Source organism: Pelobates fuscus, chromosome 9 (assembly GCF_036172605.1).
Source record: "Pelobates fuscus isolate aPelFus1 chromosome 9, aPelFus1.pri, whole genome shotgun sequence".
NCBI lineage: Eukaryota > Metazoa > Chordata > Amphibia > Anura > Pelobatidae > Pelobates > Pelobates fuscus.
In genome coordinates, this window is record NC_086325.1 from 25,020,206 (window position 1) to 25,034,170 (window position 13,965).

General features: G+C 41.3%; 2 protein-coding genes across 16 annotated transcripts in view; one reads left to right on the plus strand and one right to left on the minus strand.

Moving 5' to 3' along the window:
• Positions 1-1,011: 1,011 nt before the first annotated feature.
• Positions 1,012-7,210, minus strand: CUTA (cutA divalent cation tolerance homolog). 2 transcript variants are annotated; one of them, XM_063431585.1, is made up of 7 exons: positions 7,112-7,210; positions 4,287-4,348; positions 3,489-3,634; positions 2,893-2,952; positions 2,414-2,459; positions 1,542-1,591; positions 1,012-1,147 (listed from the first exon to the last, which is right to left on the minus strand). In XM_063431585.1, the coding sequence occupies exons 2-7, from the start codon at positions 4,338-4,340 to the stop codon at positions 1,048-1,050; spliced, it is 456 nt and encodes a 151-aa protein (XP_063287655.1). In that variant the 5' UTR covers positions 4,341-4,348; positions 7,112-7,210; the 3' UTR covers positions 1,012-1,047. The 2 variants fall into 2 exon arrangements, with proteins under 2 accessions (XP_063287655.1, XP_063287656.1); XM_063431586.1 differs by lacking the exon at positions 4,287-4,348 and having other exon boundaries at positions 7,112-7,207.
• Positions 7,211-7,270: 60 nt separating this feature from the next.
• The window catches only part of SYNGAP1 (synaptic Ras GTPase activating protein 1), a 271,449-nt gene continuing 264,754 nt past the window's right edge, over positions 7,271-13,965 (plus strand). For 13 of the 14 annotated variants that reach the window (XM_063431595.1, XM_063431597.1, XM_063431596.1 and 10 more), the window contains exon 1: positions 7,271-7,388. In XM_063431595.1, coding sequence (XP_063287665.1) covers positions 7,358-7,388 — 31 coding nt within the window. In that variant the 5' untranslated portion in view covers positions 7,271-7,357. Of the gene's footprint in view, positions 7,389-11,053; positions 11,635-13,965 lie in introns of those variants that run through there. The other variant, XM_063431592.1, reaches the window with a different exon arrangement.

Consider the following 13,965-nt stretch of genomic DNA (forward strand, 5'->3'; position numbering starts at 1 on the left):
TGCCATCACAAGACTCTCATAGAGAATCCTGTGATTGGTCCGTGTTTTGCCAGCTCAGAGCACATATTGTTTCCTTAAGTACACTGTAAGAAATGGAGGGAGGCATAATTATCCCCCTTGCAGGTGCTCTGCCTGTGTTCTATCAAATTCCCCTACCTCGTGAAAATCCCCTACCCTCGTCACTTCCGGTGAGGGGAATCAGCTGGCTCCTGTGCTGCACATTCGTGCTAGCACTCCTGCTACTCCTCCACTGCAAGGTCCTGGAAGGTAAGTAAAACTAGTTTTACACTTTCATTATAGTTGGTGCATTCACTAAGCTTAGGCACACGGGAAATTTAGGGTTAGGTAAGTGATTCTAACCTCTCTCACACTCTATTCTTACCCTAACCCTTGGGGTAAGGGTTAAAATAAAGTGTGAGAATTCACTAATTAGTGATATTCCCCTAATGTGAAAGTCCCTAATCCTAACCCTAATTTGAACCCTCACTTAACCCTAAATGTCCCATGTCCTAAGCTTAGTGAATGCACTAACTATAATGAAAGTGTAAAACTAGTTTTACTTACAGTGCTAGCACGCATGTGCAGCACAGGAGCCAGCTGATTTCCCGCACCGGAAGTGACGAGGGTAGGGGATTTTCACAGGTAGGGAAATTTGATAGAATACCTGCAAAGGAGACGATGAACGCAAAATATGCACAGAATTGCCATTAGGCATCCCGGAACAGAATTCTAGGCTGCCAATGTGATGTCTGCCGCGTGTGCAGCTAGGCCCCAGCACACAATTACAAATATAGCATGTGCAGGTGTTTCAAGCTGACTCCTACAACCATGACCACTCAAATCATTGCAGTGATCATGGTGATTGGGGTAACCCTTTAATCTACAACTAGTAGTTACTCAGGATCACAGAACAATGTCTCTTTAAAAAAAAAAAAAAAAAGTATTTGTTTTCTTTTAGCAAACTGCAGTGCAGCTGGTGGGAGATCACACATAAAACTGAATGAGGCAGAGTGTAATGTGCAGCTTTATTACATAGAAAAGGAGATTTTACTCAGGAACAGTTTCTGCAAGCCACTTCAGGTAGGGGGGGTTCCCCTGCTCTATCGGAAGGCTTATTACCTCGCACACTTCATATGGATGAACAGACCTAAAGAGATCAAACGAGAGAAAAGTAGTAACTGGTTATGGCTGCAGTAACGATGAAGATTTTTACCCCATCCCACTTCTGGTAGTAGCACAGCATGAGTAATTTGCCGCTTCTCATTCTGGTTAGACCCCTCTGCTGGATAATCTCTGCTCTATGCTGGAGATCTCACAGAGGAATCACTCAAGCTATAAACTCCCCTGGAAAGGACACGAAGGATTCAATCAGACTACAAATACTTCCCACACACAGAGAATTCAGACCAACAAGAAAGAAACTGAGGAATCACAGTCGGAGTACTTTCCTACACTGAGATTCTCAAGGGAAATCCCATAGACAGAGTAGAGCAATTTGCAAAATCTGTGTTATCATAAAATCAGTCTCTCTTCAGTCCTACCTTACGTATTCTGATAGGGCTGAAACCTTAGAGCTTCTCGTCTTAATCATCTACGAAAAGAGACAGAAAAGTGACAACGAGTGATCTGAAATACAGATACATTTAAAAAAAAAAAAAAAAACAGCAGCTACTGGCAAGAGGGGGACATAAATCAAGCATTAGTGAGTAATCAACATGCAGGAGATCCTTCATTCCTAGATGTCACACACTTTGTACATAGAGCAATTCAGGGGCAAGGGATTGCTCTGGCTGACTAATCAGCTTTTACACTTATGCCCCACAAATGCTCTTTATTCATAACTCCTTTCTAGATCTATGTAAGGAATCCAAGTAGGTGACAATACAGCCGAAGCCTTATCTAGCGTACATGTGGCAGATTAGAATTGCGAGATACAGATGTTGAGTGTAATCCGTATGAAGTCTGCTATCACAGGCTGCAGAGTATTCTGATTCGGAACACTGACATTCACAGACAGAGTCTTTGATCATAACATATAACAGGGAATATCCCCAATCCATTAGCACTCTTTGAACTCCCTGTTAACAGAGAGAGGAGTGGAGTCTGCAAATTGCAGAGATCAAAAACATTCGGAGAAACCAACCAGAAGTAAGAATTATCATTAATTCAGTGAGATTAAATCTTAGGCCAAACTATATGCATTGGAAACATTCCCCCAAATCAGTCATGTTTTCAGTTTGACTACGTTGTCCTATATTGTAGAAATTCACTTTGAATCCCTAATTAAAAATGTAACTGAGTACTGTAAATGAGTTTCTGCTATTACTGATTGTTATTACCGTTAGAGGCGTCTAAAGTGAAAAGTACGCTTTACAAGGATATAAAATCAGATCATTTGGAAAATCAAACGTACCAGCAAAACTTCACTATCTTCTTCGATCTTCCCTTTCCACTCATATCTATGGGAATAAAGGAGTAAAAAGCAAGGGAAAAACTGTGATTGAAAACCCCTTCCACCTGAAGTCAGTGGATCGTTAATACAATGTTAAACACCGATCTGCACTCCAGTCAAGCCATAAGACTTGCTTTTCCCAAATAAATCTCACATTTGCAGTGATGTTGATTTCAGTGGGAAAAGCAAGTCTTATGGCTTGACTGGAGTGCAGATCGGTGTTTAACATTGTATTAAAATAAAGGAGTAAAGATAAGGGAGGATTGGTAAGAGTATCTATTTACATAGATAGATAAAGACAGATGGAGAGGTTGTGGCCATTACAAACAGTGGAAAGAGACAGACAGACAGACAATGAAGGCAAGACGGAGGTGGGAACCCTTAGCACTGCAGTGCTCTCGGTATCAGTGAGATAGTTAGAGGGACACTGCAGAACTCACATGGACGTGATCTGTGGTATAATGTTAACACAGGCCGCCAGCTTCTTCTCCACAATGCCCCTGCGTGAGACAACAACGAATGTTATTGGGATGATAAATCCTGCTGATACACAAACAGGCAAATTATTACATAACAAATCTAACCATTAGAACATGGGGATCCAGGACGACCAGCCTGGAGCTGCTGGCAGAACACACTTTATTTCCCATGTCTTGTTTGGGGCAAGTTTCCCGAAGAATTTGGTGCAGCGTACCATACACAGCTGGTAACACGGTCTATGGAAAGGTGCTCGGTTGGATTCCATCAATAGGCTTATAGCAATGTCATGTTCTTAGCCATCTCCAATACTAAACAATGACTATGGCTATGGGTTCCTTGATGTCACAAGAAGGAAATTTATTTATGTTTATGGTCACTTGCCGCAGGGGCTTGTTAATTGTTTTGTGTGATATGGATGGTGACTAGATAACAGATTGGCACTAGCAGCGTAAACGGAGATTGATAAGATATACAGGTATAATGCTGTCACTACATTAACAGTGTTGATCCCCATGTAAGATGTCTATCTGCACACAATCCATCCTGAACTACATACCGGGCAATGTCTTTTGCCACCTTGTCACTGGGGCAGGTGACATAGGCAGCGGAGAAAGATCCTGGAGTGTAAGCTTCAGAAGCCATGGAGAGAGCTCGCAATCCCACAATTCTCAGCAGAAATGGGGTCATACAGAGCACCGCCGCCTGAGGAGGAACAAACAGAGAATAGTGGCGATTAACCCTTACCGCAGCAGGTGGAGCACGAACAGTTAATTCGTTAAATAGTTTGCATTCATGTCATTGCAGTAACCTAGAGAAATTTGACTATTTTGTAGCAGGTGGCATTTCAGGTGGGAATCTGTTTATACTTCAGCACAGACACTTATTGTAACACACAAACAGTTTATACATAACCCTTACGGTCTAACATTCTACAAACTAGACTTGAAATGACGTATTATATACAGTTGGTTAGGACATTAACGTCAGCACCTGTTCAGACCTTAAGACAGCAGAGTCTACTCTGAGCAGAAACAATTCAGCTTTTTACCCAGGAGATATAGAAAATATTAACCTTTATACCTTTTTTTCTTGTCTATGTATATTGTATGTTCTGCCCTAGTTGTACAGCGCTGCGGAATATGTCGCCGCTTTATAAATACCAGTAATAAATAAATAACCTCAGCTAACATACGAAAACAAGAATAATCTCGATACACTATTCCCAGTAAAAGCACGCTTCCACTGTGTATACGTAACGTGCATTAGTAAAGAGGATATGGAAGAAATGCCTTCCAAGCAATATCCAGCCCTTGCCGGAGTGCTGGTGTATGAAGAAGTGTGGATACAAACTTACACAAGCCGCTATTATAACAGCCCAACGTTGTAGAGAACAGGAGACGAGACTCATGCATATACCTAAGATATAATCAAAAACAAGACGGACAGTATTGAAGGATACATTACAGCACTTGCACATGGGCACATGGCAAATACAGTTATGGAAAAAAGAAAGTGAGCAGCACAATCACTTATTTTTAAGCAACAATGCACACATACGATATTTTATTAAAATGCTGGCAGGAAAATTCCGCAAGTTATATCCATTAAGCTCCAGGAATATTTGCACAATTAAGGGATCCCTCTAAGCACCATAAGCACTTCATCTTACTGAAACGGTTATGCTGCAAAGACCATATTCCTGCAGCTCTGCTTTTATAAAGAACACCCAAAGTACCATAACAACTACAGTGCACTATAGCGGTTATGTGCTTTATTATTTGCTAATAATTTGACTTCTCAGCCAAGGCCAGGTCAGTCTGAGAACACTGGGCTGATTTAAGGCAGAGAGCTTCTGGGCCTGGGAGACCCATGTAAGTCATTAAACCACTACTGTGCACCATAGTAGTTATGGTGCTTGAGAAACTTAATTCCAGAGATAAATCTTTCTAATTCTTGTGTTTTTTTAACTTCCTGATCAATAAAAAAAAAAAATTGCCTCTGCGTTTCTGACTTCTCTCCTTCCTATGTGAAGAGGTTTGAGTAAAAAACATTAGCCACTCCTTTAGGAATGTATAACCCATCAAATTAGGGTCTTCAACAGTTTGACTATGTACACCGGGAGTACGCAAGGGCACTCAGCCACGGTAAACAGAGTATGCTACAATGGTAATAGTGCTTGGATTATTCCTTGAATAAAGCTTATTAAATGAAATATTTAAAAAAATCTGTAAACATGCGCAGCCTGTCTAGCTCTGACTAAATGAATACAGTTCGCGCTGCAATACGTTCGCTAACAAATAATATAACACCCTGGTGCATGAAAGCAGAACACCCTCTAGAGCAGTGGTTTCCAAACCAGTCCTCAAGGCACGCCTACCAGGCCAGGATTTAGGGATTTCCAATGTGGGAACCAGGGTTATTTGTGGGTATAAGGGAAGCAGTTCATTGTGGGAACCAGGTTTATGTGTAAGTATTAGTTGGAGTAGTTCATTGTGGGGGCACGGGTTATGTGTGGGTATTAGAGGAAACAGATCATTGTGGGGGCCAGGGTTGTGTGTGGGCATTAGGGGGGAGCACGGTTATGTGTAAGTATTAGTTTGAGTAGTTCATTGTGGGGACCAGGGTTATGTGTGGGTATTAGGGGGGAGCATGGTTACGTGCAAGTATTAGTTGGAGTTGTTCATTGTGGGGACCAGGGTTATGTGTGGGTATTAAGGGGGCAGTTCATTGTGGGGGCCCCCGGGGGGGGTGTATGTGTGTATGTGTCTGTGTGTGTGTGTGTGTGTGTGTGTGTGTGTTAGAGGGAACAGTTCATTGTGGGCATTAGGGAAGCAGGTTTAGGTGAGTTGCTCCCTGCTGTAGCAGACAGTGTTTCATAGCTGTACATGGTAAGGTTTTTGGTTAACAATTTGTAGGGTCCAGGGTTAGGTTTTTCAAAGCACAGGGTTAGTTGCAAGGGTCAAGATATCCTAGGATTAAGGGTCAGGGTTTACGGTTTGTGTGCTTGTGCTTCCAGGTGTCTATCAGAGGACTGAATTAGCCGCTTTGCTGCATCGAGAGTTACATTTAGCAGAATCCAGGATTTTCTGTCAGTGATTTCTAAGTTCCTGGCTTTGTAGGACCCAGAGTTAGCATTATAAATAGCACAATCTACATGTAGTGTCCATTGTTGGACATTATTGGTTTAGCGAGTCCATAGTTAGTGTTCGAATTAGTGCTTCCATGGTTAGTGATCGAGTTAGCAATGTCTATGGTTAGTGTTCGGGTTAGCAGGTCCATGGTTAGTATTTGGGTTAGCGGGTATATGGTAAGTAAGTCCATAGTTAGTGTTTGAGTCAGAGGGTCCGTGGTTAGCGTTTGGGTTAGCGGGTCCATTGTTAGTGTTTGGGTTAGCAGGTATATGGTGAGTTAGTCCATAGTTAGCATTTGAGTCAAAGGGTCCATGGTTAGTGTTCGAATTAGTGCTTCAATGGTTAGTGTTTGGGTTAACGGGTGCATGGTTAGTGTTTGGGTTGGCGGGGCCATGGTTAATGTGTGGTTTAACGGGTTCATGTTTAAGGTTATTATAGGATCCATGGTTAGTGTTTGGTTTAGCGGGTCCATGGTTAGTGTTTGGGTTAGAGGGTACATGGTTAGTGTTTGGGTTAGAGGGTACATGGTTAGTGTTTGGGTTAGAGGGTCCATGGTTAGTGTTTGGGTTGGCGGGTCCATGGTTAGTGTTTGGGTTGGCGGGTCCATGGTTAGTGTTTGGGTTGGCGGGTCCACGGTTAGTGTTTGGGTTGGCAGGTCCATGGTTAGTGTTTGGGTTGGAGGGTCCATGGTTAGTGTTTGGGTTGGAGGGTCCATGGTTAGTGTTTGGGTTGGCGGGTCCATGGTTAGAGTTTGGTTTAGCTGGTTCATGTTTAAGGTTATTATAGGATCCATGGTTAGGATTAGTAGTTATGGTGAGTAGAGATGCTATAGGAAGAGGGACAGCCATTGTCTGTAAGTTTCAGGAGCTAAATACACTAATCAGTAATCAGACTATATGTGCCAAGCTGATATCAAATAATCCATGAATCCATTCACATAGACAGTGCGGTATAATAACATGCAGCGAGTGCTGTATGAGGAGCTCCCAGCTCGGACACCAACCCCATGCACCTCACATTTACCGACAGGCAGCCTGTGACGCTTTACCTGGAAACTCTATCTCCTCCGCGACTACAGAATTTCCATGAGCTGCCCCAACAAAGATGGCGACCACAACCTCCAGTGCGTCTAGCTCCGCCCCTTCACGCACCCGCGCCCGCGCACAGGACTTCCGCCCCGCGCAACATGGCAGACGTCGCGTTTCTATGGAAACAGGAAATATGTCCGTTCGCGCAACTTTATTGAGGTCATTGACGCAGAGACAGAGGCTGCAGCCCGAGGCAACGGTGCACCATGGGAGTTGTATCCCGGGGTGACGTTTCATGTGTGTATATCTACATGCTACGCCTACAGCATCATGCACACTGACATGCATCACGTGCTGACACCGTGTGTGTGTGGGGGGGACACTGTGCATGCTGTCACATCATCCTGCAGGACCCAGAGCCAGCCAATCCTGCAGCATTTTCTATCAATCCCCTGCATCCATTGCAATGCCTCCCTGCATGGCACCATCACCACCACCCAGCCTCAAATATACAGCAATATATTATACTGTGTCCATGCCCAGACACCATCACCACCACCCAGCCTCAAATATACAGCAATATATTATATTGTGTCCATGCCCAGACACCATCACCACCACCCAGCCTCAAATATACAGCAATATATTATACTGTGTCCATGCCCAGACACCATCACCACCACCCAGCCTCAAATATACAGCAATATATTATATTGTGTCCACGCCCAGACACCAGCACCACCACCCAGCCTCAAATATACAGCAATATATTATACTGTGTCCATGCCCAGACACCATCACCACCACCCAGCCTCAAATATACAGCAATATATTATACTGTGTCCATGCCCAGACACCAGCACCACCACCCAGCCTCAAATATACAGCAATATATTATACTGTGTCCATGCCCATACACCATCACCACCACCCAGCCTCAAATATACAGCAATATATTATACTGTGTCCATGCCCAGACACCATCACCACCACCCAGCCTCAAATATACAGCAATATATTATACTGTGTCCATGCCCATACACCATCACCACCACCCAGCCTCAAATATACAGCAATATATTATACTGTGTCCATGCCCAGACACCATCACCACCACCCAGCCTCAAATATACAGCAATATATTATACTGTGTCCATGCCCATACACCATCACCACCACCCAGCCTCAAATATACAGCAATATATTATACTGTGTCCATGCCCAGACACCATCACCACCACCCAGCCTCAAATATACAGCAATATATTATACTGTGTCCATGCCCAGACACCATCACCACCACCCAGCCTCAAATATACAGCAATATATTATACTGTATCCATGCCCAGACACCATCACCACCACCGAACCTCAAATATACAGCAATATATTATACTATGTCCATACCCAGACACCATCACCACCACCCAGCCTCAAATATACAACAATATATTATACTGTGTCCATGCCCAGACACCAGCACCACCACCCAGCCTCAAATATACAGCAATATATTATACTGTGTCCATGCCCAGACACCAGCACCACCACCCAGCCTCAAATACACAGCAATATATTATACTGTGTCCATGCCCATACACCATCACCACCACCCAGCCTCAAATATACAGCAATATATTATACTGTGTCCGTGCCCAGACACCATCACCACCACCACCACCACCCAGCCTGAAATATACAGCAATATATTATACTGTGTCCATGCCCAGACACCAGCACCACCACCCAGCCTGAAATATACAGCAATATATTATACTGTGTCCATGCCCAGACACCAGCACCACCACCCAGCCTCAAATATACAGCAATACATTATACTGTGTCCATGCCCAGGCACCATCACCACCACCACCCAGCCTCAAATATACAGCAATATATTATACTGTGTCCATGCCCAGACACCATCACCACCACCCAGCCTCAAATATCCAGCAATATATTATACTGTGCCCATGCCCAGACACCATCACCACCACCCAGGCTCAAATATACAGCAATATATTATACCGTGTCCATGCCCAGACACCATCACCACCACCCAGCCTGAAATATACAGCAATATATTATACTGTGTCCATGCCCAGACACCAGCACCACCACCCAGCCTCAAATATACAGCAATATATTATACTGTATCCATGCCCAGACACCATCACCACCACCCTGCCTCAAATATACAGCAATACATTATACTGTGTCCATGCCCAGACACCAGCACCACCACCCAGCCTCAAATATACAACAATATATTATACTGTATCCATGCCCAGACACCATCACCACCACCCAGCCTCAAATATACAGCAATATATTATGTTGTGTCCATGCCCAGACACCATCACCACCACCCAGCCTCAACTATACAACAATATATTATACTGTGTCCATGCCCAGACACCAGCACCACCCAGCCTCAAATATACAACAATATATTATACTGTGTCCATGCCCAGACACCAGCACCACCACCCAGCCTCAAATATACAACAATATATTATACTGTGTCCATGCCCAGACACCAGCACTGCCACCCAGGCTCAAATATACAACAATATATTACACTGTATCCATGTACAGACACACATGTAACATGTTATTGGTGTGTGGTAACATTTCTGCCTATTTGGTTACATATATATTTATATTGTTTTATATTGTGAGAATATATATGTAAATATAGATTATTCCATACTTTACAGTGCTCTATTGGTTTAGTGCATTCATTGAATAATTCCTTAGCCTTTGGATCTACAAAATGGCAAATGTTAAAATACACAGAATTACTGTAATTTTGCATTTTAGCTAATTTTCCTATATTCTGCTTGTTGCATAATATACGTGTGTGTGTGTGTGTGTATGTTTCGACTGTTACTACAACAATTAACATACAGTGATTTTGAATTTATAATTGTGTGGTTGCTAGGTATCTGTTCATTAATTTGCAATGAAATTTAAATAGGAAATATCAATCTTGTGTGTAATATTTGAGTACATGCACACACATTTATATTCATGGATATTATAAGTGCATGACCGCACATATCAGTGTTTCTTTACAGGTATGTACACTAGTGCTTATATAGATACACACACATCTATTTCTAAAAATTCTGTATAAATATTAGAATTAGGCAATGATCAGAAGCAGTATAGTCAGTGGTGTATTTGTATGTAGGACCAGTCTATAATTATATATGACCGTCAGGTTACATCTGAGAACATTATTGATATACGTGTACTGCTCCATTTTAAAGACATTGGGCATGTGACAGTAGTAAATTACTTGGGGAATATTTATCGTAAACAAGCGTACATTCTCCTAGTAGGATCCAATGCACTTTACACAGGTATACATGTCCACCATATCTAGGGGTCTATTTGCTAAACCGTGACTTGAAACCGAATTGTTTCGACCGCAATCACTGATTTTGTAGCAATCTCCAACTCCACCATAGTCCCAGCTTGGCTACTTTAGCCTAGATTTTGCAATTCGCTCTTTATTATAGTTATGTATTTTAAGTGTTAGGAATGTGACACAGGTAGTTTTCCAGGGCTTCATTCTTTTTCTGGGATGTTTCGTTCTGTGATTTTGGAAATCCCTTTCTCCAGAAGCCATGTAAAACAAGTTGTGAGTGTTAAGGTTCAACTGACTTGTGCTTATCTCGGAAGTCTAGGAAGACTTGAATTGTCAGCTTTTAAGGACCAGTGAAGAAACCTGTTTCATGCAGGACATTATCTCCTATTTCTCCTTTTCATCTTTCTCCTTCATCCATTCATTTATTTTTCTCTGTCCTCCCTCCTCTCTTCTTTCTCATCTCTACTCCTATCCCTCCCTCCTCTCTCCACCTCCTCTATCTGATGCAGCATCTCATTCTGAGCATCCTTCCCTCCTCCTCCTCCTCCGCGCTCTCTCTCTCTCCATCTCTCCGTTTCCCTCCTCCTCCCCCCTCCCTCTCTTTAGATTTCCAGCTGCAAAACCTGACGGCCTGGTTTTTTTTTTAGACTATTTCTCCTCTTCTCCTCCCCTCTTCCCCCTTTCTCTCTCCCCCCCCATCTTTCTCCCTTTTTTTTCTACCCCCTTTTATTGCTCCTTTGTTTTTTTCCTTTTAATTGAACATCCCTTATAATTTCCACTCCATCTCTGGCTGTATTTGTAAATATATATCACTAACCATCCTCTCTCAGCTCTATGATATACTTAACATCCCACTCTCTATCCATAACACATCTTCTCATTTTTTTGTAATTTGCTTATCCTTTGTACATTCACTGTACATAGATTTATGCATTTATTTAATATAGATTTTGCCTATTAACCTTAATACCATTCTTTCCATCTACCTGTCTCCTTCAATCCATCTTTCTTTTTGTCTCCATCTAACTGTGTCCCCTGCAGTGAAATTATCATTTTCCCCAATGTGATTAGACTCCTTACCTTCTCCCGGTGTCTTATCTCCGGGGGATTTTCGATGTTCAGATTTACGTCTTAGCTGTGGAATGATGTTTTATGCGCCCTTCAGAGGTAAACCTTGCCCGATGTGTCTTGAACCCTTAAATTTTCTTTTTGCGCACCCCTAAGCATGCACCTCTGTGTTCCTCTGGATCTTTCTCAAGCTGTGGCTTTCTTTAAGTTGCCATCACTTTCCCCCCCTACTTTACTGTCATTAATCCCAATCTCTGTCCCTTTCTAACTTTCCATCTCCCTATTTCTGTATCCCTCAAACTTTGCATCTCTCAAGCCTATACCTCGAAAACTGTATCTCTCTTGTTATCACCGCACAGTCTTTTTTTTTTTTCTTCAGTGACTTTGCTTTTTAATGCTTTTATCTCTTGCTAACTTTTGACTGTATATTATAACTTGTATAAATACTTGCTGGCTGTTTTGATATTTGGATGGGGTCCGCTGGGACATCTACTGTTGAACTGTATATTGTTTCAAAGTGATAGGTTGTGAAAACCATTATAAATATTTTTTTTTTTTTTCAAGATACTTTTCAACTCTAAAGACTCAGTCTGAGTAATATTTATCACTGGTCATACCTGTTTACATATCGTGTGTTTTTCAATTTCCTAATTTTAGTTGAGCGTTTTCGTCACTGTCTTTATATCCTATATCCTCTTTATAATTCCGAGTTGTGTTTTCTAACTGGGAGTCTCGTGTAGCTAAATGTAACTGTCTATAATTATATTTAAGTGCTATTAAGCCTGTCTGTGGCTGTCTTTTCCACCTCTTTACAATCCTGTCTGTCTATGAGTCTCCTAATTGACCTCTATGTTATTTTGAGTTGTTCTGAATTTAAGTGCCTCATTATACGTCTCTGTTTGGCTCTTGTCTATGTAATACTCATGCGTCTTTACATTTTGATACAACTCTTATTTTTAGAGTGTTTTGCCACTTTCTTTCAACATACTCTTAAATGATGTAACTTCTTGTATTTTCTTTTTGGTGAATATAATAGGACGTTTCAGATTTTTAATTTCACTGAGAAAAACCTTAGATGTCTCTGGGTTACTTTATTGAGTCTATTGTATAATCAGCGAGGGGTAACATTAAGTACTACGTTTCAATCTGCGAATTCATCAGCCATTTGGTACAAATAATTTATATGATGCATTACCAAGATTTTAGATGTAATAAATGCTTATATTCTCTACAAGCTATTTGGCAGTAAAATACTTATGATGCACCATTCAGAAGTAATCATTCATTTGATGCGGTACATGCCATTTTGTAATATTAAGACCTATAATACAATGCTATATATTTGGTAGTTATCATTTATTACCATCCATTTGGTATGTATAATGCCTTTAAATCCCTTCCATTTGGTAGTAATAATGATTATGCTCCGTAATGTCTGTGGTTCTACAATCCATTTGGTAGTAATTTCTTCGATGCTATACAAGCGGTTTGGTAGTAATTTTTCAATGAAGCTGTACAAATTATTTGATTGTAATAATACTTGTGGTGCAATAACAGCCATTCTGTAAGAGTAATAGCTGTAGTTTGCGACATGCTTTTTGGTAGTAAAAATACCAAGGTGTACTGCCAGGAAATGTTAGTAAATACACCATGGATGCTCTCACAGCCGTTTAGTAGTGGTGATTTCCAGTATGGGCTACAAGTCATTTGATAGTTATAATACTTACCGTAGATTGCTCTACCAGACTCTTTTTAAAGCAATATTACTTATGATTTTTTATGCCAGCCATTTGGTCATATTAAAGTTTTAAATTTCAAGCACCAAAACAACTTTAGTTTAATGGTTTATAGATTACGTCTCTGCTGTCTTGCTGGTCAGTTTTCTGCAATTTAGGAGTCAAATTACGGTACTTTTGTTTCTGTTTATGCGACACTAGCCACACCTCCCTTGCTTGTTACTTACACAGTCTACATGAAACATGATTTCATTTTTAATCAGATATGACAGCACAGGGTGTATACTTTAGAAGTTTTTATCTCCTGCTCTGCTAATTGCACTTTAATCACACACAAGAGATTTTTGCAGGATACTGACAAGGCAAGAGATACAAAAAAATCTATTTTTAACAGAATGTTTAATGAAGAAAGTTTAAACATTAGAGGTCTCTTTACAGGAAATGTGTAGGAAGATTGTGTGGGTCACATCGAGGGAGGTGTGACTATGGCTTCATAAACAAAGTGATTTAACCCCTAAATGGCAGAGAACTAAACTGTTAGACTGCAGGGGCATGATCTATACACAAAAGCTGCTTCATTAAGCTGAAGTTTATTTGGTGACAATAGTGTCCCTTTTTTAATGCCTATGATTCTATACCAGACATTTGGATGGTAGAGCATTATGTTAAATGTGGACCACAACAGGTGGAATGC

Excerpts from the sequence above, each read along its gene's own strand:
- CUTA (XM_063431585.1), bottom strand. The coding sequence starts at position 4,340 with ATGAGTCTCGTCTCCTGTTCTCTACAACGTTGGGCTGTTATAATAGCG. Across the intron at positions 2,953-3,488 it reads GTGGCAAAAGACATTGCCCG|GGGCATTGTGGAGAAGAAGC; the intron begins GTATGTAGTTCA and ends TGTCTCACGCAG. Across the intron at positions 1,148-1,541 it reads GCCCTATCAGAATACGTAAG|GTCTGTTCATCCATATGAAG; the intron begins GTAGGACTGAAG and ends TGATCTCTTTAG.